Raw genomic sequence first — 18,113 nt, 5'->3', positions numbered from 1 at the left:
GGCGGCTCTGCATCCTCCCGAGAACTCGCCTGCCCAAAGTCGTACTGTAGGCGAAGAAAGAGGTCGGCCCCTGACCTGTCACAATCTCTGGCCACCACCACTCTCCTGGGTCCCAATCAAGCTCTGCCAATGCCCGCCCCTCCCAAAGCCAGAGACGCCAGAGCTGCACCTGGTCCTGCTCGATGCTAGGGTCGGTACGCCAGACCTTCCCCAAGAGGCCTACGATCCGAACCCTCTGCCACGGGAGTAGGGGGTCGATGAGCGCACCCTCTGTCCTGAGTCGTCCCTCCCCAGAAACCGCAAAGAAGGAAATAGAAGAGTCATCCAAACGTCCTGCGATCACCAGTGGAATGCCACGGGGGGTGAACTGTCCCAACCATCGGGTGTCACCAGGCATGATGATCTGGGACTCAGGTGGGGCCAACCAAGCCGCTGGGATCGCTCCGTCGATCTCCGTGCGTCTCGCCTGGGCTCCACGTGCACCTCCAGCTGCGTCTGCAAGATCTGCCATCTCTAGATGTCTGTACGTATCCCTCCAAACACGGAGGGATCGGGCTGGCCCCCTCATCCAACCGTCCCACCTGATATGTGATCTCTCCCCCAACTGAAGGCCCTCGGCATCTCTGACCTGACTGTTCCAGATAAGCGGCTGGCGATCGATCTCCTCCTGACAGCTGGGAGGGGACTGAATGAGACTGAGACGGAGCCGCCTCCAAACCATGAGGAGGCTACGAACGAGAGGGGAGCGGGGCTGAGTGAGCGGGGCGGAGGTGAAGATCCACCTGAAGGACGGTAGCCAATCTCCACCTCGGCGCGGGACACAGGAGCCGACTCCCTGCTGAAGTAGCGTCTTCCACGTCTGCCCCCCTGGGGTCAAACCGCGAATGACAAGCTTGCCTAACAAGGCCTGACTCTGAAGCTCTGGATCAATGACCCCCAGGCCACCCTCAGCCTGTGGAAGAATGACTGTCTGCCACGCAACCCTGGCTCTGATATCTCTATGACCATCCTCCCCAGACCAAAGGAAGTTCCGAACCAACCTCCTGAGCTGTGCCGCGCTCGATCTCGAGAAGCACCAGCAGGAAGCCACATACCAAGCCGTGGCTAGGAGGACCTGGTTGACTACCAAGGCACGACCTGCAAGAGAGAGCTTAGCAGTGCTCCAGAAAGCCAGCTTCCGTCGGATGGAATCTGACACCGGGAGAAACTGCTGAGCTGGTGTGATGTCTAGGCCAACCTGGAAGCCAAGGTATCTAGCTGTCTGTCCACGTGGAATCCATCTGAAGCCCAGAAATCGCCCCCACTGAGAGCACGCCCCAGGGTCTGTGAGAAAACCAACGGATTTGTTCCAATTGATTTTCGCCCCAGCGGCCGAACAGAAAACCTCCAGGGCCATCCGCACCCTCTCTAGCATCCGCTCGTCGTCCTGGACATAAAGGGCTGTATCATCTGCGTACTCCGAGTCCAAGAGCTCCGTGTCCTCCCGGAGTGGAAGGCGAATACCCCTGAGCCCTGTGGACCTCGCCCGAAGGTAGTAAGTCATGGCCTCAGCGAAGAAGAGAAACAAGTAAGGAGCCAGGGGGCAGCCCTGACGTACTGATCTCTCCAAGCTAAAGCGCTCGCCCAACCTGCCTCCAATGATAACTCTGCTAGACGTTGTCCTGTACAAAGCTGAGATACCCTGAATCCAACCTGCCGGGAAACCTAGCCGCTCCAGAGTCCCCTCCAAAAAGGACCAATCCACGTGATCATAGGCCTTCTCGAAATCGAGAAGTAGAATGGCAAGGTGTGATCCGCTGTGCTGAGCCCACTCCGCCGCCTCTGAAAAGGTGAAGACGTTATCCAGGATGCTGCGATCCTGGACAAAGCCTGTCTGAGTGTCATGGACGAGGTCTGGGAGTAGAGGCCGAACTCTGGCACTGATCATCTTGGCGAGGATTTTGTAGGCAGAGGTAAGGAGAGTGATCGGACGCCACTGGCGAATCTCCTGTCTATCTCCTCCCTTCGGGATGAGGCAAATCAGTCCCGAGGAGAGGCTCTCTGGCATCCGACCGCTGCTGAAAATCCCCTGCAGAGCTGTAAGGAGGGGCTGATGGATCTGGTCCCAGAAGGAGGTAAAGAAAGCTCGGGATAGCCCATCCTCACCTGGGCACTTCTGTCCGTCAATAGCCATCAAGACCTCCAACATCTCATCCGAGGTGAACGGCGCCATCAACGTCGCCTGCATGCTAGGCTGGACCAGGGATGGAATGTGCCTCCACACCTCCTCACGGGCACGACTGGCACGAGGGGCAAGCGGCTCCTGCTGGAAGAGGGTCCTGTAAAAGTCAGTGGCCATCCCCAGGACCTCCCCCGGATCCGTAACGATGTGACCATCCGCTGTCCTGAGACTCCGAAGCTGATCACCTGCAGCTCTCTGGCCATGCGTCCTGAAGAACTCCCTGCACATCCGGTCACCCTTTCGGGTCCAAAAGGAGCGAGAGGCGTGAAAGGAAAACTCGGAACGACGCTGGAATATCTCCTCCAGGAGGGCTCTGGCTCGAAGGGCCTGGATCCATAGCTCCTCCGAACCCAGGGAAGCCTGCTGTAGTCGCTGAATGGAGGCGAGGTCCCTCCGGAGAGCTCTCTCTCTGCCCCACCAATCCTGTCGAACCTGTAAAGCTGCGAGCTGGCAGATCTGGCTAGACTCCTGCAGAGCCTGTGCGACTGTAGATCCACGCCCTCCCCCCAATCTCTGTCCCAAAGACTGCATATGCTGCTGCGCACGTCCACCCTCGAGAAGATGGAGTCGGGAATCCTGCATGATCGGGAGGGGAGGGTCTGGGCTGCCGAATCTAAGGAGAGGAGCACAGGCGCATGATCGGAGAGTGTCGTCCCTGGAACTATACCGGCCTGGCCGCCTCTGCTGATGGCCCAATCACTGACATAAAATCTATCAAGCCTCTCCAGGAGTCTGCCTCCTTCCCTGCGGAAGCCCCAAGAGAAGTCCAGGCTCCCGTGCCAACGCCGGAAGGACGGGTCTCTCCAGCTGTCCCTCCCTCCCGTCTCGAAGATGAAAGAGTCCCAAGCTGACTGCTCTGCCTGGGCCATACCTGTGAACTCCGGACCTTTGCCCTGCTGGTCCTCCAAGGTCTCCAGGTTGTTGAAGTCTCCTCCAACAATCCAGGAATCCATGTCTGGAAGAATCCCTGTAAGTGTCCTCCAGAAGGTGGCTCTGCAACGGAGGTCTGTGGGGGCATAAATGTTGAGGATGCCTATTTTGGACCCCTCCAAGTCCAGGCCTACCCAAAGGGCTCGGCCAGGAATCAACGTGCCGTGACCGAAAACTCCCTGGGCTAACTGCTCGCACACGGAAGTACAAACACCCCCACTCCTCCCCTGAGCGCCGATCGAGGGCTCCCAATAAGTGTAGGACCGTCCAGGGAGAACCTTCCCGCAGCTACGGGAATGAGCCGCAGAAAGCTTGTGCTCCTGGAGCAAAAGTACATCCAAACGACCAATCACTGCAGGCTGAAGTTCCTGCCGCAGCATGAGCTTCCTGGGACCACGGGTGCCAGAAGAGTGAAACCCGTTCACATTCCAGGATACGAGGTGTAAGCTCATGGAGAGGGATGGGGGGCTGCGAACAGCTGTCTGCTCGCGGTCGAAGTCGAAGAAGAACCAGACATATCGGAATGGAGGCGCTGCCGCTTATGAGAAGGTTTGGAGGGGGAGACGGGGTCGTCCTGCCCGTTCTTCAACACCTTCAGCAAAGGCGAGAGGCCTTTGGTGCCATGAGCAAAAGCTTTCTCGATCCAGCTCGAGATCTCTGAAGAGGTCATCCCATAGAAGGTTCGGAGTTTCTGCTGGGACCAAGCTCTGACATCCTGGGGGAGAGGCCATGACAGGGGAGGTCGGAGGATCACGATCAGTCGAAAGCGTTTGGCGGCGCAACGCCACCGCAAGCGCACATCGCCCTCGGACCACTGAGTCTCGAGGAGCTGCCCACCGGACGGGCCTATCCAGGAGCACACCTGGGCGTGTGTCTGCTCTCTGAGAGCCTCCCAAACCGAGTCGTCTGTCCAGGTCTCGGTGCCATCGCTGAGGAACGTGAATGCGAAGCTAGGGCCATCCCTGGGAGCCAAGGCACCAATCCTCCCATCCGCCCCTTTGCGGAGCAGGAAAATACTGATGTCGAGACAAGCCGGGAAGGTCCCAAGGTCGGCCACATCCAGGTAGTCCCAGGGGCCAGATCTGTAAAAGTCTCGAGGAAGCTCTCTCTCCTGGAGCTGAGACCCAACTGAGTCTGCCACTGAGGGGCTAGCGGGAAGGGAAACCTGCTCCACTGGTGGTGTAGACTCCGGGTGTCCTGCCAACGAGGGGGGAGGGGGAGGAGGCTGAGGGACAGGCAGCTCTGACTCCACGGAGGCGACTGGCGGAGAGGGTGGAGGAGGTGGAGCGGGGGCTGCACTCGGCTGGGAAGCCGGTGGTGCAGCTAACTCTGCGGGAGAGGCGAGGGGGACCAGGGGGGGGGGGGATGGGGGTGCAACTGGAACTGGGGCTGAGAGGGAGGAAGAGAAGACTGAGGAAGAGGAGGCGGGGACTGAAGCTGCGGGTCGGGCGACCGGGGGGGGGGGGGGGGGGAGACTGGGGAGGGGGCTGGGGCGGGGAGGAAAGGGGCGGGGGAACGGGAGAGAGGGGGAACTGAGGCTGTGGAGGGCGGGCTGCCGTCGAGGAAGAAGCTCTCCCAGACCCCTGGGGCGGCTGCCTGACAGGTCTCTGGGGTGCTGCTGCAGGAAGGGTAACCTCTGCCTCCTTGCCTTTATCCGAAGTCTTCTTGTTCTTTCCCCTTTTCCTTTTAACCTCGGTCCAACCGCCCACTACCTCTGGGCCAGACTCCTGCTGTCCCGGCTCCTCCTGGCGTGGCTGTCCAAGGGGTGGGGGTGGAGGCGGAGGGGTCGGGGGCGAGGGCGGGGGGGGTCGAGACGAGCTGGCGAAACGTGGACAAGCAGCCGCCAAGTGCCCAAAGCCGTGGCACCGCAGGCACTGACCTGGCTGTCCGGTGACTATCATGCTCTGGGTGATGCTGCCGGCACCTGTCACAATCTCGATCACAGCAGGGAGAGTCGCAGGATCCGCCACAGCCACTCGGACTCGGGGGGCTCCTGCTGTGGTCACCGCGTCGGCAAAGGTGTCGTGCATAACCCAGCCAAAATGGGAGCCCAAGTCCCTGACAATCGGGCGCAACTCTGCAGCAAGCCCTGGAAAAACAAGTGTCACTGGGTGTCGAGGTATGCGGAACCGAGCATCGAACTCCGCTGCGTTGAATCCCCGGTACCACGGGACTATCATGATAATCTTCCCATCCACCGAGGTGGGGGAACTGGCAATCAGGTTGCTCGCAGCTTTCTCAGTGGAGAGTTTGAGCCAGAAGATGCCCCTTCCCATAAGGGCCACCTCCTCAATATGCCCATCCTCTAGCAGGAGAGTGGACTGGAGCCAGTCCCTGATGGCTACCCTGGAGGGGGAGTGACCAATGACTCTACCGTAAACAGAGGTACGCGCAAAGTCAATGGCAACCTCCTGAACACGAGATGATTGTCGCTCTGTCAGGATAACGCGGTAGGCATCTGGAGAGGGAGAGTCCGACTGGGCCTCCGGATCCGGGCGAGGGGCCGCCATACCGCCAAGACTAACTGCAAGCTTCCGATGAGGAGTATGAACAGGCTGCCACCCCAAAAAAAGGGGGGACGAAGCGGGAGGTGGAGCCTGGGGGTGAGGCGGGTGAGGCGAGGTGAGGGGGCGGGGGGGTCGGAACGGAGGGCGGGGTGAAGGGAGCAGGGTGCGGGGAAAAAACGGGGGGGCGCGGGAGGGCGGGGGGGGGGGTGGCGGGGGCGGAGAGCGGAATGGAGGCGGGGGGCGGGGAGAGCGGAATGGAGGCGGGGGGGGGTGAAGTGAGAGGGGTCGGCGGGTGGGTGAGAGCGGGGGAGGGAGGGGGTGAGGCGAAGCGAGGGGGGGGGTGGGGTGAAGCGAGGTGGGGCGGAGGGGGCGGAGTGGATGAGAGCGGAGGGGGGGTGAGAGAGCGGCTGAGACGAGGGGAAGGGGGGAGTGGAGGCGTGAGGAGGAGGCGGCGAGGGTGAGGTGAGAAGGAGCGAGGGGGAAGGGGGGAGTGGAGGCGGCGGGGGTGAGGGGAGATGGAGCGGCGGGGCGGGGCGGGAGAGCAGTGAGGGGGGCGGGATGGAGCGGAGCGGAGGGCGAGAGAGCAGCGAGGGGGGGGGCGAGAGCGAGGCGAGGCGAGGGGAGGGCGCAGCGGGGTGGGGTGACCGGCGGGTGAGGGGAGGGGGGGCGGGGGGCGAGGGCGGAGGGGGAGGGAAGGGAGTGGAGGTGGTCGCGGCGGGGGGAGGAGCTAGGGGGAGGTAGAGCGAGCTGCGGTAGGGAGGGGAAGCTCACAGGAGCTCAAGGGCTTCACTAGTCGCATGCTCGCAATCTATGCCTCCACCACTGGGGTGCTCCTTGGGACTATACGTACAGCAGTGGCCTTCTATCGAGGCTGTGAGATCTCCTGTCTGAGCCCCTGAATAAGATCAACTTGGGCTCGGATAGCCTGAGACTACTCCTGTATGAGTCGTGCTTGTTCTTGAGTGAAACGTGTCTGCTCCTGTGCGAAGCGTGACAGCTCCCTCTCGCGCTCTCGGATGCTTTGGACCTCCATCAACAAATGCTCCCAAGCCTCTGATGGGTCAACTCATCCGTGCTCTAACGAAAACTGATAGGAATGTGGCCTGAAGGTGTGAGTAAGAGACTAGAGACTGGGTGATGATTGGGTAAGATGGGTGCGGTATGGGGATGATGAGGCGATCCCAGCAGGGTGAGGGAGTGTCGGCTGATTGAGAGGCAGGGGAGGGAGAAAGGTCGAGTAGTGCGGAACAGTGTATGACCCCTCCAAAGTAGGTGTCATAATCGGAGAGAGAACTGTAGCGGGAGAAGAAGGGAGATGGAAGAGATGGTGTCAGTGACAACCCCTCTGTCCTAGGGGAGGATGGAACAATCGATGTCATGGGTAGGGGTATATCAGAGCCAGTAGTTGTAACAGTAGAGGCTATGGGCGGAAGTGGAGCTGAGAGAGGGGCTGGAACTAGAACTAGAGCTGACATTGAGGCTGAAGCTGAGGCTGGCGATAAAGCTGAGTATGAGGATGTAGCTGAGACCGAAGCTGAGACTGAAGCTGAAGCTGAGGCAGTGGCTGAAGCTGAGGCGGAAGTGGGCCCTGCCTTTGCTTTGCTGTCCACTCCAAGTCCACTACGGTTGTATCATGTGTTCACATCTTCGAGTTTCAGCTGTGTCTGTTTTTTCTTTGTGGCTTTATCCATATCCTTGCCATCTTTTCCCATTTCGTTTGATTGACCCATGTTCGGTGCAGGTCTTAGTGCAGGAGCGGGAGCGGGAGCTCCCTCCCCATGATGGGAGGTACCCCTAGTGGGGGTTGAAAAGAGGCTGAGGGGTGGCGGGGAGGCTAGTAGGGAAGGGGGAGGGGGTGACTGGAGAGCAGGCGGGTGTGGCTGAGGGTTAGAGAAAGTAGCTGAGGGGTCGTGAGGGGGTGGATGAAGGATGGCGGGGAGTTGAAGGGTGGCGGGGTGGCTGGAGTGGAGGAGGCGAGTATAAGGGGAGGAGGGGGTGCAGCAAAGGAAGCTGCAGCAGGCAGGGGGATCAGCAGCAGGTGGCTGGAGTGGAGCGGGGGGAGCTGCAGCAGACGGGAGGCAAGGCAAGAGGGGCGGAGGCGGCGCTGTAGGAGGCGGGGGGAGTTGCAGCATGTGGCAGCAGCTGCATGGGCGGAGCGGGAGGGGAGGAGGCTGAGCGGAGCGGCTAGGGGAGGAGGAGAGAGACTTGTTATTTGCGAAAGGCCACAAAACCTTAGAGGGAGACTACCGAGGGTGGCACTGGGGTCATCTATAGGACTAGCTAAGAGCGGGGTTCGCATGGCCTCATATGCACGCATTTCCAAATGGTTTGGCAGCCAAGGTATTCAGGTGGTGGACCGTCTCCCCCCCTTTCGGTATAGCTTGGAAGCCCCTGATCCCTTGGTCCCATGGGATGAGATCAACCATGTTATATGGTTGGACCAACTCTAACTCTATACGGCACGCACTTTTTTTTGTTTGAGGGGGGAGGACATTCCCCACCACGATCTAGTTCTAGCTTCTTGCGAGTGTTGGAGGATGGAGAGATTATTAGACCCTAGTATCTAGAGGAGCTTTACGATTCTCTAGAAGCTTTCCAAGATCCCACAATAGAGGCAGGGCCCCTCTCCCACTTAGACCAATGCATATAGTGAGAGGTACCAGGTGCTCTGCCATGCTCATCAAGTATGCTATCATTCCACATGACAGGCTGCATCTCGATCTCTTCACGTGAGAAAGGGAGAACTCTCTAAAGGGTACAGCTGAAACTGGCCCAAGCCTCATGTTAGCAATAGTAAGAGGGGAGGAAAGAGACCTAAGGTGGGCTTACGTAAAAATCCATCTGGTACTCTCCATCCAGATTCCTCAGTCGAAGTAGATGTACAAGATTGTATGCTGCAAATAAAGAAGTATTTCCAAGGCTCTTGCCTGGGCATAAGTCCCCTCACCACCGTCTTGCAGAGCAAAGCAAAGTCCTGCACTGTAAATCTGGATCTATATGTTGAGACCCCCTTACCATGCGGGGAGAATCAAGGTCTCCCAAGCCACCTTGGCTATAACAATTGTTGTGCCATCAAGTCTACTCCATAAAAAATTCCTTACAGCTCTCTTGAGCTCAGTAATACAATCCCTGAAACAGCACTAGCATGAGCATACAAACCAAGCCATGGCCAACAAGACCTAGTTAACCACCAATACTCTAAGGCAAGGTCAAGCTTGGCCGAACTCCAAAAAAGGAGCTTGCTCCTTATGCTCTCCAACACAAGAGAAAATTGTTGTGATGGAGAGATACCCATACCGACACGGCATCCCAAATTCCTTACTGAAACACCCCTTTGAATCCAAGTGAAGCCAATGCCATTCCCCCAATCTAGGGTGTCCTCATCATTGATCTAAAAGCCATTGGATTTATGCCAAGTGATATGTGCACCCCCACAGCGGTACAAAATACATCCAAGGCTGTTGTGAAAGAAGTGAGCGTTTGTGGCGTGACATCCAAAAAAACAGCAGTATCATCTGCCAGTTCAATTCCTAGAAGCTCTTCTCCCTGTCTGAGGGGAAGTCTCATCCCAAAAATATGAGGTGTCATTGTTTTGGACAACATTAAGCTAAATTGCTATCCACATTCAAAGTAGGCAAGGGCATAAGAAATTCATCAATGACCTTTTGCACATTCTAGATATATTGTCAATTGCACAAGCACATAGCAATCATGATACTGTACGTAATTACCTTTAAAAACTTTTCCTTTAGGTAGCATGCATAGTTCTAACTTCTCGATGTATCAAAGGCACTATAGCTTTTGATCTAAATATGAGAACCTACTAAAATTCTATTGGGTGCATTCATAGTAGCTGATATAGAATGGATGGTAGCTTTGATTATCAAAGATCTACAAGTAGAACTATTTTCTCTCTTGGATATGTAGCCATTTCTTGGGAGAATAAGAAACAGGCTACCATTGCATCCTCCCTCCATCCTCCTCACTAGAGGTATACAACCCCTACTAAAAAATACCCCTCAATGCACAAAAGTGGTATGTTACATGTTTATGAGTGACCCCCCAGGATAATTGCCAAACCCAAACGGGGTCATGTTACAATAGTCCTTAACTTCAGACTACTCAATTTCAAGAAATGTGACACATAACCACTCTTTTGAATACTTTATACTTCAAGCAATTATTTTATTAAAAACTTAGATTCTTTCTTTGCTTGCTTGATTTTCCAATCACTTCAACTAATTGTCGCTCACTTTTTTGGGCTTGCTCGCTTTTTCTCGCTCGCTCTATTGACTGCCTCCAAAAATATCAGCTTGAGATCTAATGTATTTATTCATAGCTTCGGCCACAAACAAAAGAGAAAAGGAGCTAGAGGGCATCCCTAGCGAACTGATCTAGAAATATGAAACCTCTCTCCGCTAACTCCATCAATAAGCACCTGGTTATGGGTTGATTTATATAAGAAGGAAACCCCTCTAATCCAAGCATCTGTGAATCCAAAGCCGAAAAGGGTGCCCTCTAGAAAGTCCCAATCTACCATGTCATAAGCTTTTTCAAAATCCAAGAGTAGAATGGTGAGCCTCTGGCCACTCTACATAGCCCACTTAGAGAAGCAATGGTCATTTGCGCAGATGAGGATTCTAAAAGTCACTGATGATGGTATGGTTGATAACATAACATCCATGCAGACGAAATATACGTCTAATAAACAAATCCGCCACTTGCGGGGCACTAACAGACTCTCTAGTCGGAATGAAGTGAGCCATCTTGGTTAGACGATCAACCACCACAAGGATAGAATCATAACCACCTTGTGTCATAGGCAGCCCTACAATAAAGTCCATGGAAATGCTCTCCTACTTACTTAGTGGTATCTCCAAGGGCTGTAAAAGTCCGGGTGGCTTCACCCGCTCGGCCTTGCCTACCTGACACGAAAAACACCGTGTCACATATTCATGAATATGTTTTTTCATCTTTGGCCAAAAGAAATCTCGCTTCACGAGATCATATGTCTTCTCGACTCCTGGATGTCCCGCACATGGGCTATCATGGCATTGTTAAATGACTCTCTGCCTGAGATCATTCTGACTAGGTACTACTACCTTGCCATTTCTTTTTGGCATACCATCCCTTATGGCATATCTTGCATATGTTTGGCCTTTTCTGGATGCCAGGTCATCCTTTTCTTCCCCGGGTCTAAACACATGAGCTTTAGGCCATAAGCTCTGGACAAACTCGTCCACCTTTTGAGTTTCTCTAATCTCGGTCATTAGAGCACTCTCTAATACCGTAAAACTCATATAGTGCATAATGTGAGACAACGCATCAGCAACCTTATTATCCTTCCCTCTTCGGTACCGAGTCGTTAAATTAAACTCCTGCATGAGCTCTACCCACCTAGCTTGGCGGCCCCTCAAGTCAAGCTGTTTACAAAAATGTTTCAGAGTATCATGATCCACATCCACATAAAACTCTGAACCATACAAATAATGCCTCCATGTTTTCAAAGCATGGATAACAACATACAACTCCAATTCATGAGTTGGCCAATTCCTTTGAGAGGGAGAAAGCTTCTTGCTTTCAAAGGCTACTGGCCTTCCCTCTTGAAGGAGAACTGCTCCTACCGCAATGCCACTTGCATCGGTTTCCAGGAACAACGGTTCCCAGGGATCAACTATTTTTAACACCGGTCCTGTGACCACAGCTTGTTTTATGGTGTTAAAACTTTCTTGTTGATTCTGTCCCCATATAAAAGATACTTTATCTGAGGTCAGATCAGTCAATGGCGATACTATTTCGGAATATCCTTTGATATGCCTTCGATAAAATTAGACAAATCCAAAGAATGATTGCAAAGCGGTCTGACTCTAAGGGATTGGCCAAGTCAGTATCGTAGCCACTTTCTTTGGATCCATTTCTACCCCCTCTGGCGTAATTATGAATCCTAAATATTCAAGCCTAACCATACACAGTATAGTTTTCTTTTTATTTACATAAAGACTGGCTTTCCTCAAAGTATTGAACACTATTCTTAAGTGTTCACGATGCTCAGTAATACTTTTACTGAACACTAGAATATCGTCAATAAAATATACTACAAACTTTCCGATATACGGACATAGTAAATCATTCATAAGCATGACGAATGTAGCTGGAGCATTGGTAAGTCCGAAGGGCATTACCAAAAACTCATAACGACCAAACTCGCTTCTGAAAGCGGTTTTATGCACATCCTCGGCTCTAATCCGGATCTGATGGTAGCCACACTTAAGATCTATCTTGCTGAAAATCATGGCTCCATGTAATGCATCTAGCAAATCATCAATCCGAGCCATCAGATACCTGTGCTTAACAGTGATATTATTCAATGCTCTGTAATATATACAGAGGCAAAACGTATCATCCTTTTTCTTCTTTAATATCACTGGCGAAGCAAAAGGTGAGAAACTTGGTTGAATCTGCCCCAACTTAAGGTATTCTTCCAGTTGTCTACGCACCTCCGCCTCTTCAGTAAAACTCATTCTATAGGGAGGTCTATTTACAAGTTCTGCCCCCGAGATCAGTTCAATTTTATGCTGAACATTCCGCTCTAGAGGTGACCCATAAGGTAACTCATCCCTAAAACAGTCAGAGAACTCCTCTACTATAAGATTAGCCAGCTTGGCCATCTCACCACTTTGCGCAACATCAGTGCTAGCCGAAGAATCATCAACCGGCTCTACCGATGCTGTACAAAGGAATAAAAACTCTTCTTGAGCTTTTCGGATTTCCATCACGGAAACCAACAGTCCCTTAGGTACATCTTTCTCACCTCGTAAGACATAAAGCACATCATTCATCTTGAATTGATATACATGCTTTTTCCAATCAATGGCTGGATTCTTCCTAGAATGCCACGCCATACCCAAGGCTATATCTGCATGAGCAAGCTTAGTCGTTTCAAAATCAAGCTTCTCAGCATAGTCCTGAATACGAAGCTCCAACTGGGTAACCCTTTGGTCCCATACTTCAGTTGACCTTCCATCTGCCATCCTAACTGTATACGCATAGTCAGATGGGTTAGTCTTTAACTTCAGCCTTTTCACGAGCTTGGAGTTAATCACATTGTGCGTTGACGCCGAGTCAAACAACACAATGACATCATGATTGGCCACTTGCCCTTTCATCTTAATTAACTCCGTATCATTAAAGGCTGTATATCCTATTGCTGCGGGCCTAGATAGGATGTTATCAGGTGCACTCGTTACTAGCTTAGCAACAGACACACATAACAAACAAGATACTGACCTCTGAGAAGACCCCGCTAGTTGAATCTGCATCTGTTCCGCTCTGGGACTTCCCTCCATTTCCACGTCGCATTCTGAGATTACCATCTCAGCCATCCGACGATCCTTATTTTGTGGACAATCCTTTCACTGATGAGGCTGAAGGCAACCAAAACACAAGCCTTCTCTCCTCGCTTTTTCTCTTTGCTCTGGGTTTAAGGGAGACTTTGACCAAGCCTGGGCTGCCATTGGTGTTACTTTCCTCTTCACTCCAATGGTGGTACTTGATTTAGGAGTTTCAGCTGGTTTCGCCTGCTTGGCTTGACCACTCGACTGAGAACCACTTCCTTTACTAATCCACTTCTTCTTAAACCCAGATTTCTTCTGGTATCCATACTAGGTTCCGACCTGCGCAAACCCACTTGGCCTGCTGCCCTTAGCAACTTCATAGTTCAGGGCTATGGCTATTGCATCATCCAACGTGTTCGTATACTTAGCCCGAACTTCCATTTTAATCCGATCATTCAATCCAAATATGAAATCTTTCACTTGGATTGATTGAGGTAGGGGTTCATCAACCTTCATTATGCTCTCTCGAAACTTATCAGTGTATTCTGCCACTGACAAATTTCTTTGACGAAGGTTTCTATACTGATCCCAAGCTCGGGATGCTTCGCCAAGAGGTAAGAAGTGTTTCCTAAATTCCCTTTTAAACCCCTCCCAGGTAGTGGATGCTATACCATCTTTCTGTTTCTTAATCCACCACCTCTCCGCTGCCTCACTAAACATGTGGGTGGCCTCGTGGATTTTCTTGATATCATTTCTGATTTCACAAATGGCGAACGCCTCGTCCCATTTGTATAACCAGGTCTCAATGACATCAGAACTACGGTCATTCATCCGACCAGAATACTTTTCCGGCCTATAATTGACAATATTAGATACTTTAGCCTTCCTAGGCTCGACCGTATGAACACTAGACTCCGGTTCCATTGGAGCCTTTCCTTTCTCATCTCGAGAAGGTCTGGCAGACATACTGTGTATCACTCTTCTAAGTTCAGACTGCCCTGCATTTGCATGTAACTGTTGCGCTAATAACTGCTACAAGGCCTCCTCAAGTAATGCAATCCTGCCAGATAAGGTGTGAACTACTGGGCACGACACCTGCTGGGTCGGCCGGACTCTCGACTCTACAAGGTCCATCCTGGAAGCTCCTTCTTCTACTTCCATTCAGGTCAATGGGTGTTTTGCTTCTTCTTCTTTTTTAAAAAAAAAATAAATAAATAAACACCGCTAGAAACTGTATTTACAAACTGACACAATTCCCTATACTAGGGAATACCTGCAATCTGACAATTATACTGACTAGGTAATTGACACAGGCATATATCCAAATATCGCCTTTCCCTATACTAGGAAAATTCCTGCAAACAAACTGACTTTATCACAAAGGCATATGCACAAGCATAATCTCCCAGATTGCCCACAGGAATTTGAAGAAGTCAAAAAAATCCCAAGTCTGCTAGGTACCCTGCTATGGCATCGAACCTTCATGCAGACTAAATATTCACGAGAACCTCTTCATGCAAGCGGAGCATCAACAAAGATGAAGGTTGGGAAAAAAGAAACACAGAATTGACGAATGCCAAAGAAAGCTCCCTAGTCGTTCGCTTCTCTCTTTCAAAATCAGCCTGTTGTTTGTTCGGAATCAACCTCAGCCTACGGGCTAGTTACGTGACCACAAACGCTCTAAAACTTTTTCAAAGGTCGTCGCCTTCCTTCTTGTCGGTAGAGTGTAGTGCAACCGGATATTCCACCAGAGAGAGATTGCCCATCAGCAAGCAAATTGTTTAGCTATCGGCAGGGACGTGACACATAGACATGCGAATTTCTGCTCAGCAACTTCACCTAGCACGTAGGGTCACTTTGGAGCTTCCGCTATCTACCTACGGGAACCCTGCTTCGAAGTCATTAGCAGAATGGATATCCTCCGTCACCTACCTTACGAGAACCCTCCGCTCCTGTTCCTCATCAATCTATTTCTCCCAAGCCGAGTTTCTTCGTAGATGAGGCCACTGCTACGCTTGACACCGCCAACACCTCACTTATCGCTTATCGCTTATCGTCCCATCAACCGAAACAAAATTGCGTGGCCTAAAATTTGTCGCAAGAGCATAAGTCTGCAGCTGAATTTCAGTGCGCTGCCAGGCTGAGTGCGATCTCCAAACCGTCACATATCTCGCGCCTACGCTCTCTGGCTACATGGCTGACTGGCTCGTAATACATCTCGCCCGGCTTTCCCAACGGACTCACAGTCATAGCCCTCCAAAGTTAAACAATAAAAGTCGAGCGACAGCCTCGCTATCAGATTTCAACGTCGCTTGCTTTTGCGCAACGTTCGTCCACCTTTTCGATAACCAGTGCTTTGATACCAAATGATACGAACTTCCTATTTACTACAGCAGATCACGGGAGTAGCACCACAGAATATCCTCTCAGCCAAATCCTTGCTAGAGCGTGAGAGCTCTCAGAGAAATCGAAATCAGAGAAAAAACGTGAAAAATCCATTCTCCCTCTCTCACTAACTCCCAACAAGCCCCATCTCCCTAGATGGATCTAGATGCCACATGTCATCATCATAGGGCCTTTCCTAATGCATCTTTTCACCCCTCTCATGGGATACTTTAATTTCCTTTGCCCTAGGCACATTGCTTGCATTAGGCCCTTAGCCTTAGATCCACCTAGTCTGGTGCTATCAGCCCTCACCTAGGACCTTGACATTAATTCCCTTCCGATCATTTACATGAAGCGCAAATAGATATATTACAAACGTAGATCCTTAAGGGAAATGTCGACTGATTCTTCCGAGGTCATGCCACCTCAGCTAGAGCGTAACAGTCGGGAGAACCTCAAAAGATATGTGTTTACTCCAATGCTGTAGAATGTATCTGGATTCTGCTAACAAAGTGAGAGAAAATACATATGTTGCTGTTGTGCCATTCCATCTTCTTCAAGATTATATTAAATTTGAAGATTCCTCCCAAACATACAAGCTTCACAACATACAATTTTAACCAGCAGAAAATAAGCCCCCCAAGTTTTAAGTTGAGGAAAATTTTTTTCACGGCAGATCAGGGATAACAGGCAAACCTCAATGTTTGCAATGGAAAAGTCTTCTGAAACATCCGTCTTGACAAAATAATCTGCAATCATTACCTGAAAACAGAATCCTTTGTTAAATACCAATGTGCAATTTACAATTCCTGCATTTTCTGCCATTCAGCTACTCCACGTTGAAATATCCTTCTGTTACATCAACTGTAATGTTGGAACCTGAAGGTGGGTTACGTTAAGGAGGAAAACCCCGAAGGCAAGGCTGTGCTTGCATATAAGGTTCGTGGTGACAGGGTCATTTGATAATGATTAGTCATCGCCCTTCAAAGGAGGTTATTACCTAGGGATAAACTAGTAACATAATTGAAAAATGCATTGATTGCCTACAAGGCATAGTCTAAAGGATATATAAATGAAAACCATAGTATGATTTCTTGAAAAAGAAAACCATAGTATGATAAAATTTAGACACCAAGGCGTTTTTTTGGTAAAATGAAATTTTCTTTACACCCTTATAAACCTGCAAATGCGATTGACTCGGGCCAAGATTAGCATTCAGCATTCTTGTAAAAAGAGGTATCTGTTGCATTAAGGTTGAGCTACTACACCTATATGATCCACCCTATATTCATCAAGCACGTCAAAGAAAGACAAATACAAGAAAAGGAATGTTTACCTGAGGTTTAGAATAGAGGACGACATCCCTGTGTAAGCCGGATAACCACCAATGGTCTTGATCTTCAAGATAAGATCCGTCACTCCACCGCATCACCTGAACTGCAATTAGATTCTCTTTGCCCAAACACGGTGCATGACAAAGCTTTGTGATCTCAAAGTCTGCTGGTAGCCTACTGTCCTGGCTGTCAAAAGTAATGCACAATCCAGATTAGTTTGTTACTTATTTTGTCAAAAAAGTGAAGCTAAAGAAGTGAGCAAAAAATAGAATGTGGTGTTGAAACTGGCAAGATGCAATTGAAATTCGACATATTAGATCAAAATCCTCTTAAAAAATACATTCAATCTGCAACAAAGCTTTCATTGTTGCATGTCTTCTGAAAATTGTCAAATTTCATGGCCAGGTTACAACTTTCAAGAAGCTAAAAAATGAAACATCTTGCCTTGAAAAGAAGAAGAGGCAAAAGCTTTATGGACTCATCAACACTAATACAAGCTGCCTTGTTTGCATATTTTTATATGCATGAAATAAAAAGGAGAAGATCACCGGTGTTTTCAAGAACAAGATATTGACAAGCAGTGAGAATGACTTTTGTCAAATCTCACTCTTCATGCAAAAAATCTCTCAGAGAACCTTTATTGTGAAAATTTAGTTAGTGGCTTGTGGCACCTCTACATCAGCTCCTGCATCTACCTCGGCCCATGTTGCTGCAACATTTCCATCAGCTGATCCTGCTGTTCCTTCCTCACATGATGAAAAATGGGCTTTCTGATTACTTCTATGTCTTGTCTACCACCTTGACCACCGATGATGTAGGTCAAGGGGTTCTAGTGTCTTGGTCTTTCTGTTTGTCTACAGTCAGTTTTCTGTCTATCTAGTCTTGTCTGTCTGTCTATCAATCTAACTGTGTTCTAGAACCATCTTGTCCCTACCCTTGTGGACCCATATGAGGATATCACTTGAGGAGGGGTGTCTCAGGATCTTTTGTCTGTCATGTTTTCTATCTTGTCTCTCAGCCTATCAGTCTTTATGTCTGTCTTCTAGTCTTGTCTTTCTGTCTTACTCCTAGTGTTCACTTAAGGAGGGTGTTGGAGATAAGTGCACACTTAGTGTACTATTTCCTAGTCTACATTTGTCTAAGTCTAGTCTTTATGTCTTGAGTGTGTGCCATGTGGCACTTCTACAATTATCCCATAAGCACTCTTGCTTTATGTCTTGTACTTTGGCCCATATATTCAATGGGTCACATCATTGTAATCTATCAGTCTAGCTTGTGTCTTGTCTACACTCTTCTCAAGGTATTTCTTGTCTTTCAGTCTTGTCATTTCATTTCCATTTCCAGTTTCTAGTTTTAGTTCTTTTTCCATATTCCAACAGTTTTTTGTAACCTATCTCCACCA

General features: G+C 50.4%; 1 protein-coding gene across 2 annotated transcripts in view; it reads right to left on the bottom strand.

The window, feature by feature from the left end:
- LOC147891711 (glycoside hydrolase family 2 protein) overlaps positions 1-18,113 on the bottom strand; it is a 165,817-nt gene that overhangs the window by 104,313 nt on the left and 43,391 nt on the right. For both annotated transcript variants that reach the window (XR_015542402.1, XM_087387885.1), the window contains exons 5-6: positions 16,714-16,897; positions 16,074-16,139 (exon numbers count right to left, since the gene is read on the bottom strand). Coding sequence is in view for 1 of the 2 variants with exons in the window: in XM_087387885.1 (XP_087244011.1) it covers positions 16,074-16,139; positions 16,714-16,897 (250 nt within the window). In the remaining variant the exon portion in view is untranslated. The remainder of the gene's footprint in view (positions 1-16,073; positions 16,140-16,713; positions 16,898-18,113) is intronic.

This window comes from Dipteris shenzhenensis, chromosome 17 (assembly GCF_047967505.1).
Source record: "Dipteris shenzhenensis isolate YYH24624 ecotype China chromosome 17, Dip_SZ_1.0, whole genome shotgun sequence".
In the NCBI taxonomy this organism is placed as follows: Eukaryota; Viridiplantae; Streptophyta; class Polypodiopsida; order Gleicheniales; family Dipteridaceae; genus Dipteris; species Dipteris shenzhenensis.
Note: the sequence above shows the minus strand (reverse complement) of the source record. Positions and strands in the feature narration are given on the sequence as shown.